Raw genomic sequence first — 21,291 nt, forward strand, 5'->3', positions numbered from 1 at the left:
CGTTAGGAACAGCCTTACCTTGGGGCGCTTCTGCCCATCATTCATCGCTCCTTCCGTTCTGCGGGCATCTTCAGCGGTGTCATTCCCATCCTGGCACACCGCTTCCTAAGGAAAAGGGAAAAGAACAGAAAAAAGGCATTAGTAAGCATTCAGCAAATCTTCGCTTATTTTTAAAGACTGTATGAGCTTCAAACGCTTACCTGAATCCCAGCCGCTCTGGGGGAACTCTGTCTCCGGAAATTCTCATCCATCTGCAAGAGGGAAAAGACACTCCAGGTAGTGTTTAAACATCTAGAGGTGCCGCATACCGCGCTTACTCACTGCATTTCTTCTTCATAACCGGCATCCACACTGAAAACGTTGCGCCACCTAAAAGACACAGAAAAAGAACTCTGTTCAATACAAAAACGAAAGGGTTGAATCGCGCATTGCGCTCACTCACCTTCAGCGCTACTCATCTCAGCAGCATGTTGCCATCCCCGGACGCCGGCCATCCTCTAAGGAAGGAAAGGAATGAAGTTAGAGAACTTTTCAAAAGACTCATTATACTTACCTGTCGGACTCTTGTCAGTGAAGTAACTAGGCAGCAACGAGCCCGCATCAATCAAAGCGCCCCTGCGCTGAAAGCAGGACGCAGAGCACACTTTCCAAGAAACCAAAGTGAGCTGGGGATCAAAGGGAAGGGTTGGACCCCGGGGAAGAAGGGGTTCAAGCACACAGAGACAATGGGGAGTTAAACTCTACCAATCCTGTGTTTCAGGCCCAGTCTCCAGTCGAGTAGACTCCAGAAAAGGGTTCAGGGTCGTAAGAGGTCAGAACAGGCTGAATGACGTCCCCGTGGATACCAGGTGAGCGTTACAGTGGCTCATATCGCTACCTCAGGCCGTGCCATCTGCATTGCCACGGACATGAGAAGAACAGCCTGGCTCTGGGCAACAATATTCAACCCAGATGTCCAGGATCGCATTCTAGATCTACCGCTTGAGGCGGGGGGGGGGGGGGGGTCCTCTTCCACTCCTCTACGTACGAAGAGCTGGACAAACTCACAAACAGCAAAGTCACTATCCATTCTTACAAAGACCATGCCCAAATCGTACACCCAATCTCAGCAGTGCTCGGAAAAGGGTTGTACATATGGAGGGTTCCGCGGCTTCCAGGAACGCAGATCCAGGCAGCCGGACCGCTAGCCGCCGCTGAACCGGCGCAAACAACAAAAAGGGGGGTAGGGGTGTAAGGGCCTTTTCCAGTCCCCCTCCTCAGCATCCGCCTTCGAGGGAAAGAAGGCATGACATGCCACTCCGGGTCCACGTGTCTCTGGTGGGGGGCAGGCTTGCTCTGTGTGCACATTTCTGGTGACAGAATTTCGCAGACCCCTGCATCCTCTCCATAGTATCCACGGGGTACCGCCTTCCTATCCCAGCCCCTCCACAGGTTATGACAGCAACTCCTTTGGCGGAGATCCAGTCGCTCGTAGAGAGCCAGGCAGTGGAGGAAGTTCCAGCCTCCCAGCAAGGCTTCGGCTTTTACTCCAGGATTTTTCCATTCAGAAGAACCAGACGGGCCTGAGAGTTGTGCTGGACCTTTCCACCCTCAACCTCTACCTACCCTTGCAAACATTCAGGATGGTTACTCCAGCTTTTATAGCGGAGACATTGAACAACGGAGACTGGATGTGCTTCCTGGACCTGAAGGAGGCGTACCTACATGTCTCGATTTGGCAGCTCCATTGTTCTTTCCTACGGTTCAGGATCATGGACTACCATTTTCAATACAAAGTCCTTCTATTTGGCCTCAACTCGGCCCCCAGGGTCTTTACCAGACTCATGAACGCCGTGGCTGCCTTCCTCAGAGCGCAGGGCCTCCACATCTACCCATACCTCGACGACTGGCTCGTCAGGGCTACATCTCCAGAAGCGGCTTGCCACTCTTCCCATGCCCTTATAAACACACTGCACGATCTACGCTTCTCGCTGAACCTCACGAAGTCACAGCTGCAGCCTATGTAGACTCTGCCATTCTTGGGACTCATTGCTACACGTGCTCTGAGAAGGTCTTCCCGTCAGAGGAAAAAATCTCAGCCATCAATAGGGCCACCTCTCACTTCCTCAGCAGAGAGGCGACCTCGGCATGGTGGTACCAACATCTCCTGGGTCTATTTGCAGCAGTCCTATTAGCCGTGCTGCACACAAGACTAAGGATGAGAAGGATTCAGCTGCACTTCGCGGCCTCATGGAATCAGGAGCGGGGCTCGCAATCGGAGATCACCGCTCGTCCATCTCTCCACTCGAACCTTAAATGGTGGTCCATGGACTGCAACCTACGGATGGGCAAGCCCTTTCGGCCGTCCTCTCCGCAGGCCACCATCACCACAGACTCCTCGCTTGAGGGCTGGGGAAGCTACCCTGGACGATCTCTCGGTCTGAGGCACCTGGACTCGACAGGAACAGGAATACCACATCAATTGGTTGGAGCTGAACGCCATCTGGCTAGCGCTCAGAGCATTCCTACCACTTCTCAAGGGCAAGGTTGTCCTTATCCAGACAGACAACTCGACCAGCATGTACTACGTCAACAAGCAGGGAGGCACCAGATTCCCTCCTCTGTGCAGACTGGCGATCAGCATGTGGGAATGGGCCCTGGAAAACATTTTGCCTCTCGCAGTCAACCTCCCGGGGGAATCCAACCTGGAAACGGACAGGCTCAGCAAGCTGGGAGTGGACAATTGCGAGTGGCATCTAAACGACCTTGTTAGCCACCTGGCACAACAAGAAGTGTCCCCAGTTCGCATCCTGGCAAGGTCAGGGCCCCGGCTCTATGGGCGACACATTACACCTCCAGTGGACCGCCATGAAAGCCTACGCCTTTCCGCCCACTCCTCTGATCCGCAGGGTAATTTGCAAGATCAAGGAGTCTTGCCAACTCCTCATCATTCTGATAGCTCCGGCCAGGCCATGGTTTTTGGAACTACTGCCCCCGATAAAACTTCCGACGGGCCCAGCACATATTCTGGCGCAGCAGGGGGGCAGTCATCCACCCTGCGCCAGGGAAACTAGCCCTCACAGCGTGGTACCTGAGCAGGTAACGCTTCGGCACCTTAGCCTCTCACAGGCCAATCTGGAGATCTTTCAAGGCGCCTGGAGCAAAGCCATCAGGGCCCAGTACAAAAGTAAATGGACCAGATTCTGCCACTGGGCAGACTCCAAGGGAATTGACCCCTTGGCGTCTGCCACTGGGCAGACTCCAAGGGAATTGACCCCTTGGCTTGCACTTTGGACGATGTGCTCTCCTTTTCGGCGCACCTCACTCATTTAGGTGTACAGGTGATCACCTGCAGCACATACCTTGCAGCCATTGGGGATTACAAGAACTCGGAGGAAGGCATTTTTTCCTCCGCCAACTCGATCGTCAAAAAACATCCAACGGGTCTCTCTAGGCTCTACCCGCCCATCAATCGACCGCACCTGGTGTGGGACCTTAACATATTCTTGGACGCACTGGCACACAAACCATTCGCGCCAATGGCGTCCGTGGACATCAGGATGGTCACCATTAAGACGGCCTTACTAGTCGGGCTTATGTCGGCTCGTAGAGTTCGCGAAATCCAGGCGCTGGTCGCTTCTGAGCCATATACCACCTTTCACAAAGACAAGGTAGTCATGCGGACGCACCCAGCATTTCTGCCCACGTCCGTAAGCTTTTCGCCTTAACGAGGAAATAATCCTTCCTACGTCTTTTCCCGATCCTAAGGACGAAGCACAAAGAGTGCTGCACTGCCTGGATGTCGGGAGTGCTCTGAAATTCTACTTGGACAGGACCAAGGGCTTCTGCAAATCGGACGCCCTGTTTATCACTTTTGGAGGCTCTAGACCAGGCTATGAGGCCTCGAAGGCTTCCATAGCCCCTTGGATGGTTTCGGCCATCAAAGAAGCGTATGAAGTCCAGCACAAGCCGCTTCCAGCCAACATGCATGCCCACGCGGTCAGGGCCAAGGCAACTGCCATCGCATTCCAGCACCATGTCCCTTGGCAAGTCATAAGCATGGTGGCCACTTGGGCCTCTCCTTCTGCTTTCGGCAAGCATTACTGTTTGGAAGCCAGCTCTAGATCTGATGCAGCTTCCGGACAGGCGGTTCTCTGAAACCTATTTGCTTAAGGAGGGTCTCTTCTCCACCCTGGAGCTACAATCAGTTGTAATCCCTTATACAGAATGGAGGAAAGGCGACGTAAGAGTAATTATAAGTTACTCACCGTGGTGACTAACGTACTCTTAGTCCACAGTCCCCTTTCCTCCATACGTCCCACCAATGTCCCCCCTAATAATACTGGTGTCATTAGGCAATGCTAAATCTATTGTCCACGCGTCAATGGGGACTGAGGTGTGGCGCTGAAGGGCGGAGTAAGGGCAGCCCATGCTCCCTGGGCCGCGCGCCTCTAAATGTAAAGGGGAAGGTGTTTTTTTCTGGTGAAAAGGGTTTAATCTCCCGTCACTTGGAAGGGACGCCCATACAGTATTGAGGAAAGGGGACTATGAGTATGTTAGTCACTTCGGTGAGTAACTTATAATTTCTCCTTTGACTTCTTCCCTCCCATGGGCTCATGGGACTTGTAGTGCGTATGTGTATGTTGGGGGAAGGATTGGTCTTAACAGTAAGTACAGGAGATGAGGTCTCGTCTGGGTAGCTACGGTGTAGCAAGCTGGCCACCCCTACCTCCAGGACGCTGCCCCCCTTACCCTGGCAGAATGGGACCATATCACACTTGCCCTTTGAGGAATTCAGAAGAATTGGAATTTGAGCTAGGACACAACCAGCACAACGAGACATTAAAATAATTGAAAAGAACATTTCATAAACTATTGAGAGATGTATATCCTTATAGATTGAAAAAGGGAATCTGAGATATTATATGCTGAACGTTTGTGTATTCTCTGATGACAATGTTTCCTGCAACATCTTATATCCTTGTAAAATCACACCCTGTCCTGAAACTGAATTATACAGGGGCATTTGTCATTGTTGAAAGCAAGTCACTGTCCCAAAGTTCGATGTAAATGACTTGTGTATTTCTTCATGACTACTTCTTAAGTCTATCAATGGTGATTTTTCTCTTGGTTTTAGTGAGAAACTAATCAACAAGAACATTGAAAATGCAGTTTCCCGAATGCAGTCCGTTATTGAGCTTGGACGTGTCATTCGTGACAGGAAAACTCTTCCAATTAAGGTGGGTGATAACTGAAAATGTGCAGTGCCACCAACCATATGTAAAAAAGGGGCATAACTGAAAACCCATGTCTAGTAATGTGGCCTTCCGGGCTGTGTAATCCTTTCTACCAGCCAAGTGCTTATCAGTGGTTGTGTTAGCCATCCTTATGCACTAAAACTCTACTGAATCCTCACAAGCTATGTTTTAACATTAATTCTAATGATTGCTTACTCCTACATACAGGAGTACTGGAGTACTAGGAGTGCCGCCCATGGTACTGGATATGGCTTGAGTGGCATTTATGGAGCCATATTCGCCCCATGATCTCTATCCTGTTTTTCCAAGTGCTTCACACTTGCAGTGCTCTAAATTGGTTACTGCACCATGCCTAATACCCTGAATACTCTTGCAAACAAACCCATACAGGTATTGCCTGGAGATAGCCATATCTGACCCACACAAGAGGTTCCTCTGGTGTCTGGACACACCATGACACAGAGGACTGGGGCTCCTGCCAGTCTGTGCACCCCAATAAGACCCGTCAGCATGCATTATAACAACCTCCCACAAGGACAAAAAATTTACCCCTTCAAATTGAAGTCCTCTTTCACTGAGAAGGAGCGGGAGGAATACGGTTCTCATGAGGAGAAACAATTCAGATAAGCACCACTGCAAGAGCTCCTTCAATGAGCTCTTTGGAGGTGCACTCTTCTTCCTACAGGAAGAGGCACCACCGTTCTTTGCAACAATAATGCTACCACCAAGAAATCATCGCCTGCTAAGAGACATTTTCCAACAGCTCCTCCAGTCCGGAGCATATGGATGTGTTGATGCTGAAGATGCTGGACACCGTTGCTGTGGCTGTTAGGCATAATCCTGGCCAGTGCCCTTAGGGACCACTACGCAAGATTAAGACTACAGGTGGTAGTACAATTTCACCTTTGGTACAAGCCTGTACTACACAGTTAGAGTGGTAGCAGTAGCAGAGCAGCTGACTTATCTCAAGAGCAAATGAGCAGTAGTAGAGATTACACAAAGGACTACCATTTCTGTGACTCAAGCAAACACTGACTCAAGGTGTCTGGTTAAAAAGTAAAAGTACATTTATTTTTAGAACATCTGTTCACAAAACACTTCACTTCTATTAAGTAAAACCCCACTTTAAAATAGACTACACAAAACCAATTCCCCTAGTGCAGAGCAATGCGAGGTAAGTACCTTTGGATTTGACAAACCAGTGTTGTGAAACAAAGACGTTAGCGGGGGTTATCACGCGATCACTGATGACAGTAATGACAGTTCGGTCTTACGAAAGAGAAGCGTACCCGCGAACAGAAATGTTGTCGTAGTCAAACACACTTAGCACATGAATTAACACAAGAGAATTGGGGATACAAATCATGGGCAATACTTTTGTCAAGGCAGATAGAATCAGGAGACAATTTCTAAAACGTAGATAAAAATCAATAGGCCTGCGCCAGTGTCAATGGGACAGGGGTCCTGTTGTCGAAGATCACAAGGTTAGAACAATTCACGATTCGAGATTGCCAGGAGTACTTAGATATTGTCAAAAGGGAAGCAAAAGTTATAAGAGGGAAGGAAGATAAGGACAAGTCTTTGGTGAGGAGAAAAGGGTTCACCCTAGTTCCTCGAAGTCGGACACAGTACCTTATTTGTATGAAGAAGAGCTGGTGCCACGGCAGTTGTTCCTGGTAGTTCCTGCAGACTCACGGTTCCTGAAGCTTCAGTCGTGGGGACAAGAAGGACGACGTCTGGAGTGATCTGCACTACCCAGGGTTGAAACCAGTAGCAGCAAAAGCAACAGTGAATAAAAGTTGCACTCCTTTAAAACAGGAGAGGCTCTTCAGATGGCTGTCCGGACCACTACAGCTGTGTGCTGCGATTTCGACCAAGAAGAGGATCCTCTGCTTGTTGAAGGTGAGCTGGTTGATCCCACCAGGCTCAAGGGAAGAAGACTCCGGACTGGATCTTCTCTTGCATTGAAGGGTAGATAGCTCAGGACTGCAGCAGGGCTTCACCAGGACTCGGGAGTTGCATCAGCCGTCTTCTTCTCTGCTTCTCTTCGGTTCTTTGCAGTTCCAGTGGGAACTCTGACTTCAAGCTCAAAGAGTCCTGCCTTTTTTTACCAAAATCCCCCATTTACACAACCTGGCTGTCAAACACTCAGCAGGGGGGTTGTCCGGCCCGGACAACCACCTCAGCCAATCAAGACAAAGTGCGACTTGGGTCGCCAAGGATACCCTGTGCATGGGTTGACTACACCCCTCCCTCACATTCCGCACACCTAGACACCCAGACGCCAAAGGAGGGCTTGTGGACAGAAGCCCGCCAAAGGTCGGCGAACAAAGGAGGCAAACCTGATTTGCCGCGCAAAGTAAAACACAAGAAGGACTTTAACAAAAATAAATGGAAATAAAACCCAACCGGAGCTGAAATAAAAAGTATTTGGTCAAGCGGGTTTAAGTTTGAGGCTAATAGGATAGCCTAAAACAGTACCATGTTTATATAGTATAATCGCGGTAGAAAGGTTAGGGTAGATACCACCGCCACCAGCCAAGTCTTAGTGTTAAGAGAGCAAAATAGAGCTCAGAGAGGCACAGACAAAAAGGGATAGGAACTAACCCATCCAATACTCCATGTAAGATGGGGTGTGCTGGGTCTGTAGTTTTAAATGACTACATAAAGTAAATGGCAACTTTATCTGTTTCTGGGGGACAGTAGTTAGCCCCAAAAGAATTGAGTCAGAGGTAAGTCTCAAAGATGCACGGAAGGTGCTGTGTTACACACACAAAAGTGGGGCTCATGGAGTGTGTAGCTCCAGAGCACAAGATCACACAAACAGTAGAAATACACATGGCAAAACACATGTAAGAGTGGGAAAAAGGGCTCTCACGCTTACCAGGTGGAAAAAATAAACACCTGAAATCCAGCAAAGCTGCTGAGAGATTCACTAGGTGACCAAATATATTTTGTTTCGGCTGTGGCTGGGTTCATTCGCCTTTTCTTTTTGTAAAAGTCGTTCTCGTGTTTTACTCTGCGCGCCATACCGGGTTTGATCCCTTTGTTCGCCGTCTTTTCACAGGCTTCTGCACGGAAGCCCTCCTTAAAGCACCTGAAAGTCTGGGTAGGCAGGATGTGAGGGAGGAATCTTGGGACCCCTGCCATGGGTTCCCTTGGTAACCCCAGTTGCACTCCTGTTTGATTGGCTGGGTGACTTTCCTTGCCAGGACAGCAGCCCTGCTCTGTGATTGACAGCCAGGCTGTATGAATGGGGGAAAACTGCATAAAAAGCAGGTCTCTGGGACTGGAAAGGCAGAGTCGCCACTGGAATGAAAGAACCAATGAGGAGCTGACAGAAGAGGAGCCCTACAACGACTGAACCGCCGGGGAAGCCCTGCTGCAGGTCTGAATCTTCAACTCCAACGACAAAAGAGGATCCTCCAGGAATCTTCTTCCCTTGAGCTGGTGGGACCAACCAGTTTGCCCAAACTTCAAGCCAGGACCCCTCCTCTGGTCGAATTCGCTGTACAGAGCTACAGCGGGCCGGATAGCCAGGAAGGTCGGACCCTGCTTGGGTTTTAAGGAGTGCACCTTTTATTTGTTGCTTTGCTCTGCTGCTGGTTTCTTCCCTGGGTAGTGCAGGACCCTCCAGTCTTCCTACTTCGTGTCAGTCCGACAGTTGCTTCAGGAACTGAGAGCCTGCAGGAACTCCCAGGAACGTCCGCCTCAGCTACATCTCCCTCTCAGTTTTAAGGTAGTGTGCAAACCCGGTTGTTCGTTTCGTTCAGCTGCCGGGAAAGTGTGTGAAATCTTTCTCCAATCTGAGGACTTGTTCTTCTCTTTGAACTAACTTTTCTGCCGACCAACTTCGTCCGGAACTCGTGGCACAAACTTTACTGCGAACTACCCTGAACCATGTGATCTTGAGCAAAAGACTTTTGACCTATTGACTCTGGCCTTAAGCCTTTTTTACCCGATTCTATCACTGTAGTTCCTCTTGCTCATTTGCCCTGAGTACTTAACTGTTGGTGTGGTTCAATTTCTGTTAACTTTGTCTTTCTCTCCCTTTTAAATTACTGGACTGCCATTTTGCTCCCACTTCATTTTGTGAGCTTAACTTGTCTTGAAATTATTGGGAGTAGTGTGGTGTATTAAGAGTGTGATTTTTAAACTGCTTGACTTTAGTGAAATGTTATACAACTGAGGATTAAATAAATGTATATTATTTTACTTGAAAACCTTGAGTCAGTGTTTGCCTGAATCATAGTAATTGCTGTCTTTTGTGTAACTATTTGATACTGCTCACTTTCTCTTGAGATAAGTCTGGCTGCTCAGCCATTGCTACCACTCTTTCTGTGTAGTACAGGCTTGTACCCAAGGTGAATTTGTACAAGGTGAATTTGTACTGTCACTTGTAGTCTTAATTGTGTGTGGTGTTCCCAAAGGGTACTGCATATAATTCTGCCTAACACACATCAACGTCCTGGAGCTCCGGGCCGTGTTCTGGGCCCTCAGATCCTTCCTTCTGTCCCTCAAGGTCAAAGTGATGCAGGTCTTCACCGACAACACCACCACGATGTTCTACATCCGGAAGCACGGGTGCACCAGATCCCCGGCTCTCTCCAAGGAAGTGCAGGATCTGTGGCACTGGGCCGTCGCTCAGGGGATGTTCCTGTTACCCTTCCACCTGGCAGAAGTGAAGAACACTGTTGCCGGCTCACTCAGCAGGGAGCTGAGCTCTTGCCACGAGTGGGAGCTTCGGCAGGATCAAGTGGATCATCTCTTCCGACGATGGGGCAGTCCCCGGATCGATCTGTTTGCGACGGCGACAAACACCAAGTGCCGGAGGTTCGCCAGCAGATTTCCCCAGCCGGGGAGCTTGGGCGATGCATTCTCCTTCCCCTGGGACGGCCTGTTCCTCTATGCATTGCTGTTGCCTCTGCGACTCATCAGTCAACTCAGACGGTCCCGGTGCAGGATGATCCTCATCACACCGGCGTGGCCGAGGCAGATTTGGTTCCCGGACCTTCTGGACATGTCAGCGTCCCCTTCAGTCAGGCTGCTGACGGACTCAGATCTTCTCGCCAGGGAAGGAGGCGCGATCCTGCATCACGACCCAGGATCGATGAACCTACAGGCCTGGCTCCTGCAGCACTATAGTTCGGAGGCTACGATATCCCGGCGGACTGAAAGGTGGTGCTTGCCAAGGCCAGGGCTTCCTCGACTTGTAGGTGGTTCTCTGTCTGGTGTCGTGCACAGAAGATCAACCCTCTACGGATTATGGCCCCTCAAGTGCTGCAGTACTTGCTGTTGCTAGCCAAGGCGGGGCTGGCGCATGCCTCCATCAAAATCCATCTGGCGGCTATCTCCCGCTACACCAGAACTCCGGGGCAGTAGTCGCCGTGGTCGCACCACCTGGTGAAGGAGTTCATGAAAAGACTGTTCCGCTCGTGGGAGCTGAATGTGGTGCTGACCAGGCTCATGGGACCGCCATTCGAGCCTTTGCATTTGGCGCCGCTGAAATTCCTATCATGGAAGACAGCGTTTCTTGTGGCCATCACCTCAGCGCGAAGAGTGGGAAAGATCCAGGCCTTCTCCTGTAAGCCCCTGTATCTATCATTTCACAAGATGAGGGTAGTGCTGAGGATGCACCCCTCCTCCATGCCCAAGGTCCCGTCGCACTTCCATCTCAACGAGCCCTTGGTGTTACTTGTTTTCTTCCCGTTGCCGGCTGAGAGGACTTTGCACTCGCTGGATGTGGCTTGAGCGCTGAAGTTCTACGTGGACTGCACAAAGAGTTTTCGGAAGACATCACAACTGTGAACTTTGGCGCTGTGAATCAAGGGAAGGCCCTCTCCAAGGTTTCCATTTCCAGGTGGCTCTCCGGCTGCATCATGCACCGTCACCGGTTGGCCAACCGACCGAGAACCCATCGCTGCTACTACGGCGTTCCTGTCTGGTGTACCCCTGCTGTACTTCTCCAGCATGGGGTCTGGCATGGATTCACATGCTCATGAATATTCCCCGTCGTCAGGCTGGGAATCCTCGGTAAAGAAAAAACCAGTATCAGTTTCGTTTCTGATCTGTCTTTCGTAGTAATAACCAATCACTGGTCTCTGCGTCATACTGACCACAGCCAATGACTGCCCTCTACCTAAGCACCGCCTCTGGCAGCCATCTTCAGATTTTTACCGCACGTTCATGTGTTGGGATCCTCGTGCTATTGCTCTCGAGCGTTAGTGCTATTTTTTCGCGCTTTTCACAAAAAACTTCAATTCTTTCGGTCAAAAGAGCCTCAAGCTCCACCGATCCTACATCCGATCAACGGGGACCCGTGTCGGATTCATCTGTGCCCCTCAAGGGTGAAGATTCGTCGAGCTACACTTCGGAGGACTCCAGAAGCTTCTCAGGCCCGGTCTCGGAGATGGCCCAGGAGAAGGGAAGCTCGACGCCCGGAAAGCTGTTCAGGGTCTGCCCTGGATGCCAGCTGCAGAACGTCTTCAAGGAGGACGAACACTCTTTCTGCCTTTACTGCCTTCATGAGGACAAGACGCACGTGGAAAAGGACTGTGCGTTTTGCGGCAACATGTCGGAACGGACCATGAAGGACCGCCATCAACGTCTCGCCAACTGGCTGGAGGGTAAGAGCCCGTCTGGCGAGAAGAAGAAGAAATCCGAGCGGTCTTCTAAGACCTTTGAGGGCGCCCCGGCGACGGGGGCCCAACATAAGGCCAAGCACCGCGAGTCCGCTGGCACCGGGAGCGCCGAACGGTCGGGCTCTACGGGCGCCAGGCAGGGCGCACCCTCCCCGGCACCATCAACCACGAGCCAACGCTCTGGGTCGGGTAAGAGGAAGGCCGAGCACCCGGCGAAGCTCCTGGAGGCGCCCCGGTCGAGCTCTAAGGCAGAGGAGGAGCGTGGCAGTGCCCCCTCCCTCAAGGATAAGGCGGTGAGCGCACCTAAGGTGGTGAAGGCCTTGATCCATCCGACCAAGCCCTCTATCGAAACGGTCGCGGCGGCCCTGGCTCAGCCTGTGGTGGCTGCACCAGTGGTGGCGACCTCAGGGCCCAGAATCTCCCTGCCTCCTCGGAGGGAGTCTTCCTTTGTGCCCATCGATAGGACCCCCGTGAAACCCTCCGTGGGGAAGAAGAAGGGGGGGCAGGGCGTCGTCGTAGAGTCGGCCTCAGCCTCAGAGGAGGAGCTGATCGAGGTCTTAAGCCACGGCCTAGGCGTGGAAGAAGGCCAGCCCGTCGGAATGGACCCCGACGCAGGTGACGACATCGTCGAGGATACCGACGGGGCCCCTGCTCGCCCGTCGGATTCCCCTCTGCCAGCGCCGCAAGACAACTCGGCGGCCATTTTGTTGGCCATACAGTCCTTATGCTCCGAGATAAGGACGAGGCTACCGTTACCGACGGAGGAACCTCTCCCGTCGGGGGATCCAGAACCGGGACCTTCTGGTGTTCCCCCTACCAAGAAAAGAAGGATCCATCCACCACCTCCTTTTCAACCGTCGCGCCCCTTCCAGCCCTCCTCCCCGTCCACCCGAGGGGATGATACGGGGACTGACACGGCAGCGACGGGTACGGACGACGAGACATACGACGAGGATTTTCCGTCGTCGCCTCCCACCAGGGCCTCTCCGCCCGACGAGATCGGATCTTTCCACTCCATGATCTCCAGGGCTTCCGAGCTTTTCCAACTCTGCCCTGAGGAGAAGAAAAAGGAAGGCTTCCTTTATCAGCGGCGCGAGGCCAAGAGGAAGACGGTCCTCGCAGTGCCTCTGTTGGACGACATTTGGGATGAGGGCCTTTCCCTCCTCAAGAACCCTTCCACGACGCCAGCTAGAAGAGACCGGTACGAGAAAAAGTACCGGGTCCCGGACACGGCCCCCCTATGCCTCCGGGCGCAGCCTACCCCGGACTCCGTCGTCTCCGCGGCAGCCAGGAAGAAAGCGGGGGGGGGTGCGGCCTCCACATCGACTTCCCCGCCGGACGGCGAGGGAAAGAAATTGGATACTATGGGACGTAGAGTCATCTCGTCGGCAGCGACGACGATTAAAGCGGCCAACGCCTTGGCTATCGTGGCCCGCTACGACAGGGAGCTCTGGTACAAGATAGCTCCCCTGCTGGATTTTCTGCCGGACGACAAGAGGGCGGAGGCCCTTGAGATCCTGCAGGAAGGTGAGGTGGCCTCGGACCACGCCATCACCGTGGCGACGGACATCGCCGACACTGGGTTCCGCCAGCTGGGCAACGGCGTTTGCCTTCGACGTCGTGGATGGCTCAAAGCTACGGACTTCCGGCAGGACGTCCAGACCAGAGTCCTGGACATGCCCTTCGACGGGAACAACCTGTTTGGGAAGACAGTGGACGATTCCCTTCAGGCCATCAAGGCGGATACTGAGACGGCCCGGGCCCTTGGAGTCCTGCAACGACGGACGCCCTTTCGGAGCGGCGGAGGCAAGGGCGCCTCCAAAGGTTCCGGCGGCGGTTTCGCTTCCTACCGTCAAGCGGCCCGCTCGTCGTCGCAAGAGGCCTACAGAGGACGAGGCAAGTCTAGCGGACCCCGCCGTCGTCGCCAAGGAGGTCAAGGCGGCAAGGCCGCGTCCAAGCAGGATTGAACCGGCCGTGGGGTCGGGCCCCCACCGAAGCACCCCGGTGGGAGGCCGGCTGGCGGGCTTCGTCAGCGTGTGGGAGTCCATCTCCACCGACCGTTGGGTGCTGGACGCCCTGGCCCGGGGCCACGCGCTCGAGTTTCAAAGAAGGTGCCCGCGCGTCCCCCCCGTGGCCAGGAAAGAACTTCACGTCCCTCAACTTCTCCTGGAGGTAAAGGCGATGCTCAGAAAGGGCGCCATCGAACTCGTCCCAAAGAGGCTTCGGGGCTCCGGAGTCTACTCGAGATACTTCCTCGTGAAGAAGAAGACGGGGGGATGGCGCCCCATCCTAGACCTGCGACGTCTGAACAAGTTCATCAAGGCGCAGAAGTTCCGGATGGTCACCCTCCAGCACGTCCTGGGTCAGCTGGAGGAAGGAGACTTCCTATCGTCGTTGGATTTGGAGGATGCCTACTTCCACATTCCCATCCTAAAGGGGCACCGCAAATTCCTCAGATTCGTGGTCCAAGGGCGTCATTACCAGTTCAAAGCCCTTCCCTTCGGACTACGGTCGGCACCCAGGGTATTCACCAAGTGCCTCGCACCGGTGGCGGCGCAGCTGCGCCGCGAGGGGATTCACGTCTACCCCTACCTGGACGACTGGCTCATCCGCGCCAAGACGAGGGAGCTCGCCGTGGTCCACACGGCAAGGACCGTCCAACTCCTCACGGACCTGGGATTCTCCGTGAACTACGCCAAATCCCACCTGGTGCCCGCGCAAGTCGCACTGTTTCTGGGAGCGAGGCTCGACACAGTGTCCCTTCTGGCCTCCCCGTCGGAGGAGAGGACCAGGACCATCTTGGGCAAGGTGCAACGGATGTTGGTGGCCGACGCGGCCAAAGTGAGGTCCATCAAGTCCCTCCTCGGGATGATGTCTTCCTGCATCTACCTCATTCCCATGTGCAGGCTCCGGATGTGCCCGTTGCAAGAATTCCTGGATGCGCGCTGGATCCAGACGACGGGCAGCTTCGAGGAAAGGATCAAGCTCGACGAGAGTTTCCGACGAGCGATACGGTGGTGGGGCACCCGCGCGCATCTGACGGCGGGCATGGACTTCCAGACCCCAGCCCACCAGGAGACTGTGACCACGGATGCCTCCCTGGAAGGGTGGGGAGCGCACACCGAAAATCTGCACGCAAGGGGACTCTGGCTCCCGACGGAGAAGTCCCTGCATATCAACGTCCTGGAGCTCCGTGCAGTGTTTTGGGCCCTCAGGTCCTTCCTTCCGTCCCTCAAGGGCAAGGTGGTGAGAATCTTCACCGACAACACCACCACCATGTTTTACATCAGGAAACAGGGCGGAACCAGGTCCCCAGCGCTGTCCAAGGAGGCGCAGGACCTGTGGCATTGGGCCGTCGCCCAAGGGATTTTTCTGGTGCCGTTTCATCTGGCAGGGATAAAAAACACCATCGCCGACTCACTCAGCAGGGAGCTGCGCTCGTGCCACGAGTGGGAACTACGGCAGGATCTGGTGGATCGCCTCTTCCGACGGTGGGGCACACCCCAGATCGACCTGTTCGCGACGGCGACGAACACCAAGTGCCGGAGGTTCGCCAGCAGGTTTCCCCAGACGAGGAGCATGGGCGATGCTTTCTCGTTCCCCTGGGAGGGCCTGTTCCTCTACGCGTTCCCTCCCTTTCCTCTGCTAATCCGGCTCGTCAACCAGCTCAAGAGGTCACGGTGCAGGATGATCCTCGTCGCACCTGCGTGGCCGAGGCAGATATGGTTCCCGGACCTTCTGGACTTGTCAGCGTCCCCGCCGATCAAGCTGCCGGCGGACGCGGATCTACTCTCCAGGGAAGGAGGCGCCATCCTCCACCACGACCCGAAGTCGCTGAATTTGCAGGCCGGGCTCCTGCAGCGCTAGAGTTTGGAGGATACGACATACCGGCCGATTGCAGAGAGGTTCTTGCAAAGGCCAGGGCGTCCTCGACTCTTAAATGCTACGGACACAAATGGAAGAGGTTCTCTGTCTGGTGCCACGCACAGAAGATTAACCCTCTACGGATTACGGCTCCCCAAGTACTGCCGTACCTGCTGACGCTGGCCAAAGCTGGTCTGGCACACGCGTCCATCAAGATTCATCTTGCTGCGATCTCCCGATACACCAGAACCACGGGGCGGACGTCCTTGTGGTCTCATCGTCTGGTGAAAGAGTTCATGAAGGGACTGTTCAGATCGTTCCCGCCGGTGAAGGCTCCGGCCCCGGCGTGGGAGCTCAACGTGGTGCTGACCAAGCTCATGGGACCTCCGTTCGAGCCTCTGCACTCGGCCCCGTTGAAGTTTCTGTCGTGGAAAACAGCTTTTCTTGTGGCCATCACCTCCGCACGACGAGTGGGAGAGATCCAGGCCCTTTCCTGCAAGGCCCCGTACTTGACTTTCCACGACACGAGGGTAGTGCTCAGGACGCACCCCTCCTTCATGCCCAAGGTACCGTCGGACTTCCATCTCAACGAACCCTTGGTGTTACCTGTGTTCTTCCCGTCGCCTTCGTCGCCGGCTGAGAGGACTTTGCACTCGCTGGATGTAGCTAGAGCGCTGAAGTTCTACGTGGACCGCACGAAGGGTTTTCGGAAGACGTCACAACTCTTTGTGAACTTTGGACCTGTCAATCAGGGGAAGGCTCTCTCGAAGGCTTCCATCTCCAGATGGCTCTCCGGCTGTATCATGTGCTGTCACCGGTTGGCAAACCGACCGCTGCCTGGCCGTCCGAGAGCCCATTCCACCAGAGCGATCGCAGCTACCACAGCGTTCCTATCTGGTGTGCCCCTGCTGGACATATGCAGGGCTGCTACGTGGAGGTCGACGCACACCTTCACGAAATTCTACTGCGTCGACCGGGATTCCAGGGAGGAGTCCAGGGTCGGCCAAGCAGTGCTGCGCAACCTGTTCGCCTGAGGTGAGCCTGGTGAGGAGGTAAGATGCTTAATGTTGAGTGGATGTGATGCTTAATGTTGAGCCTTTGCCACCTCCCGTGGTTGTGCATGTGTGTACTGCTATGTATTCTTTATTCATGAGCATGTGAATCCATGCCAGACCCCATGCTGGAGAAGGAACAAGTTACTTACCTGTAACTGTTGTTCTCCAGCATGGGTCTGGCATGGATTCACATGCGAACCCTCCCGCCTACCCCTCTGCGGCTCTTCACTTGGTCATACTGCCACTTCACGTGCTTCCAAATCTGAAGATGGCTGCCAGAGGCGGTGCTTAGGTAGAGGGCAGTCATTGGCTGTGGTCAGTATGACGCAGAGACCAGTGATTGGTTATTACTACGAAAGACAGATCAGAAACGAAACTGATACTGGTTTTTTCTTTACCGAGGATTCCCAGCCTGACGACGGGGAATATTCATGAGCATGTGAATCCATGCCAGACCCATGCTGGAGAACAACAGTTACAGGTAAGTAACTTGTTCCTTGCTTGGCAACGAAGGCACGCTGTACTGCACGCCTTTCCGAAACTAGACGCGCATGTTTACCTTAAGAGAAGACTTCTTGTTTTTTTTCAAAAGTCACCAGTGCTACCGAAGGGCAAATCCTCTCTTCAACGAACCTGCAAAAGAAAGAGAGAATCATTGGATCAACGTCAAGCGAGAGCTCTCTCCTCAGAACTTTATTTTTTCTCTCAGAGACTTTAACACCCTATTGACCACAAATCCTGCCAAGAGTCAATACACTTACCTTCAGTGGCTTTTGAAAGTCTTTCAGCCTGAGTTCCCCCTGATTCTCCCCACTAGCGCGCCCCTGTATGAAAGCAGGACGGAGAGCTCCCAAATAACAAAACACAGGTAAGGAGCAGAACTGGGCATATGGAAACTTTAGGGAAGTCAGCAGTGTGGGGAAAAAAGGATGAGCCATAGTATCGTGATCACATTATATTGATTCCAATATTCCCCATATTTTCTCTTTTGACACAGGGGAAAATCCTGTTTAAACCAGTATTGGCAGATAACCAGGGTCCTGGATCATTTACGCTCCTGCAGGGACAAGCTAAGCGTTACAAACACCCGAGGGGTCACGGATGTGTCTCTGAATGGTTGGGGCGCTCACTGTGTGGATTTGCAGGTTAGCAGCCTCTGGTCAGCGACAGATGCCAGGTGGCACATCAACAGGCTGGAGTTGCGAGCTATCAGGCATGCCCTGAAAGCATTTGCCCCATCCAGGCAGGGGAAACTTGTCCTTCTGGCAATGCACTCAACAAGCAAGGTGGTGTGCACTCGTGCTCCCTCTGCACGGAGGCGATGATACTTTAGTTTCTGTTGCTGAAGAACAGGATCTCGGTCTCTGCAGTTCATCTCATGGGCACAGAGAGCAACTTGGCGGATGCTCGGAGCAGGCAGAGCACGGTCTTGTATGATTGGGAAGTGTTCCAGGAAGTCTGCGAGGAGTTGTTCGCTCACTTCGGTACCCCAGCAGTGGATCGGTTCGCAACGGAGTCCAACAGGAAATGTGAACAGTTTTGATTGTCGGAATCCCCAGTGAACGGTGCACTGGGGGATGCGTTTTTGGTGTATTGGACCTTCCCTCTCCTTAACGCGTTCCTATTGCCGAGGGGACCCTTTGCTGGAAGAGATGCATCCATAGTCGGTTCTCTGGACCGTGGGCATCTGCTGGCCCAGGCCTTGGCCTTCTACACGCCATGGTGGATGCCACGAGAGAAAGCCTCTTGAAGGCCTGTGAACATTGTTGCCTGAAAAACTCCTTCATCGAGGATCAGCACCTCAAGTGCATCTACTGTCTATACCCTGACCACAATACTGACGGATGTTCCATATGCCAGTCCTTCTCTTCCCAAACTCGCCATAGGAGGTTGGTGGCATGGCTTGAGCTCAACCATCTCAGCCTCATAGCCCTTCGCTTCAGGGACCAGAAGAGGCGCCTGTAGCACCAAGGGACATGTCTATGGACATTTCTCTTTTTTTAAAATGTATTTTTTATTACCATTTCATTGATATCAAAAGACCCCCATCCTCCCTCCTTCGTCCCCACCCACCCCCCCACTGCACCTTTCCTTTCCTTCTTTTAGAGCTGATGAGTCCTCTGCTCCCCATGGCGGCTGCTTGACTCTTAAATTATGTCCAGTATTCGTATATTCTGTGGACATCATTGCTGCATATAGTCTCCTTTTAAGGTATTCCCAAATCAGTCCCCAGTCTTGTCTAAATTGTCAGGCGTCGCCATGCACCCTGTAGGTGACCTATTCCATTGTCAATATCCCCCATAGCTTATGGAGCCATTCTATCAGAGATGGGGGTTCTTTCTGTTTCCATCATTTGGCCAAACCTGTCCATGCCGATGTGAGCATTACCATGAGAAAGCTTTCTTGTGGGGCTTAGAAGGAAGCGTAAATGCCGGGTCAAACATGATGCCGCACATCCATTCCTTGGGGGCGATAGACGATGGGAAAGGGATCATTGATAATATTTGGGCCCCCATCTCATTCCAAAATCCCCTGGGCAGTGCAGCCAGACATGTCTCCAGTCTCCTCTTCCCGAACACTCCCAACACTCCTGCAAGATTTTGGGGTACATCCCATGCAATCTTTCTAGGCTATAGTGCTATTGAATCTTTGTGTAACAGGTCTCCCTGAGCTGGATAGATCTGGTTAATTTCGGTATGTTTCACCACAGGTTCTCCCACTAGTCTCTTGAGATCCCCTGCCCCATACATGCTTCCCACTTCATATACCACCACGATGTATGTGTTCCCACATCCATTAGAATCGCCATTTGTTTGTCCCCTGTATGGGTGGTGATAATTCAAACGGTGTCCTCTCCCTGGAGGTCATCCCTTCATTTCCTGGTTCGTCTGCTAGTGTCGTACCTGAAAATGCACCATTCTATCTTTCTCAGTCAATCCTAGTTGTTTCTTGCAATCTTCAAAAGGTGTTATACCTTCCCTCGTCATCATATCTCCAACTTTTTTGCACCCCACCTTGTGCCAGTGGTTGAAGGAGCCCCGCTCCATCCCCGGGGAGAATTGGGGGTTACCGAACATGGGTATGAAAGGGTATGGGCATGTAGATATACCCTCTTGATCAACCAGTTTATCCCAGATATCGCAAGTCACTGCGTCCCCCGATAGCCATTCCCTAAAAACCCTCAGTTGGGCCGCTTCGTAGTATTTGTAGAAGTTCCGGGGGCCTACTCCTTTATCCCCTTGTGGTTGGGAGCAATCAAGGTTTTCAGGGCCACTCTAGGTTTTTTATTTTGCCAGATGAAGCACAACACCATCCTACGTAGGTCTTTAAAAAAGGCCAGCAGGATCTTGATGGGTAGCGCTTGAAAATACAGCTCCCTGGGTAGCACTTGAAAATACAGCACCCTGGGTAGCGTTACCATCTTTATTGTGGCAAACCTACCCAGTCATGAGATACGCAAAGGCAACCATTTCCCCAAATCCGCCTTGACCTGGGTTAACAGGGCTGGATAGTTAGCTCCCTATAGCTTAGATATTGAATTAGCTATGTTCGCCCCCAAGTACTTTATACTGTCAGCTGCGACTGCATATGGGGAGTATCTAGCTAGATCCGCCTGTTGTGCCTCTGAGAGCACAAGGCCTAGCAGTGATGTTCATGTTAAGACCTGCCACTTGCTCCACCTTGACCAGTTCCCTTATTAAGGCTGGTATCGAGGTTGATACGTGTGTGTTACAGAGAATTCTCTGTAAAAGCTAATTTCCCAAACCTAGTGAGTCCCCCAGCAGCTTTGCTGGATTTTTTGGGGTTTATTTTTTTCTCCTGCTAAGAGTGAGACTCTTTTTCTCCCACTCTTAGACACGGTTTGAGGTGTTCCTTTGACTTTGAATGTGTTTTATGGGCTATGGGTCCTTTACCCCATAGGGCTTCATGTGTTTTTGGTATGTGGGTTACATAGCACCCTCCGTGCCGTAACCCAAGGGTGTCGTAGCTACCCCCAAACATAGACTCCATACCCTGGGACTGACTAATGTCTCCCAGGGCATGTAAAGTCACCATTGGCTGTACTTGTCCCAAATTATGAACAGGAACCAGTACAAACCATCATATTGTGGACGTACTGGTTGGGGCAATTCGATTGGCCCGGGGGCGGCTGTTCGAGGGGGCACGTCTCCGTCCCCCCTGATCGAGTTTTGGCTGGTGGCAGTGGATACTACTTTTTATATTCGACCGCAAATATTTTCCTATGGGATTTTCCCATTGTTCGAGGCTACCACTTTTCAATTTAGCCTCGTACATAACACCGGTTTATTAAATTAATATTAAATCACCGGTTGGTAAGTTGTGCCGAAACTCTGTTCCAAAAATGGCGTTTGTGTTCGCTTATGTGACTCCGACCCAAGTCTGGCCCTTTGTTCCACTTTTTGGCGAGCTTCTCCACAGAAGCCTCCAAAAGTGGTGCCACTCTGTCTGGGTACCACAGGGGGTGTGGGAGGG

General features: G+C 52.6%; 1 protein-coding gene across 1 annotated transcript in view; it reads left to right on the forward strand.

The window, feature by feature from the left end:
• The window catches only part of IARS1 (isoleucyl-tRNA synthetase 1), a 2,025,584-nt gene that overhangs the window by 1,362,506 nt on the left and 641,787 nt on the right, over positions 1-21,291 (forward strand). The window contains exon 24 of the mRNA XM_069643896.1: positions 5,117-5,219. Coding sequence (XP_069499997.1) covers positions 5,117-5,219 — 103 coding nt within the window. The remainder of the gene's footprint in view (positions 1-5,116; positions 5,220-21,291) is intronic.

Source organism: Ambystoma mexicanum, chromosome 2p (genome assembly GCF_040938575.1).
Source record: "Ambystoma mexicanum isolate Mex_15411 chromosome 2p, UKY_AmexF1_1, whole genome shotgun sequence".
In the NCBI taxonomy this organism is placed as follows: domain Eukaryota; kingdom Metazoa; phylum Chordata; class Amphibia; order Caudata; family Ambystomatidae; genus Ambystoma; species Ambystoma mexicanum.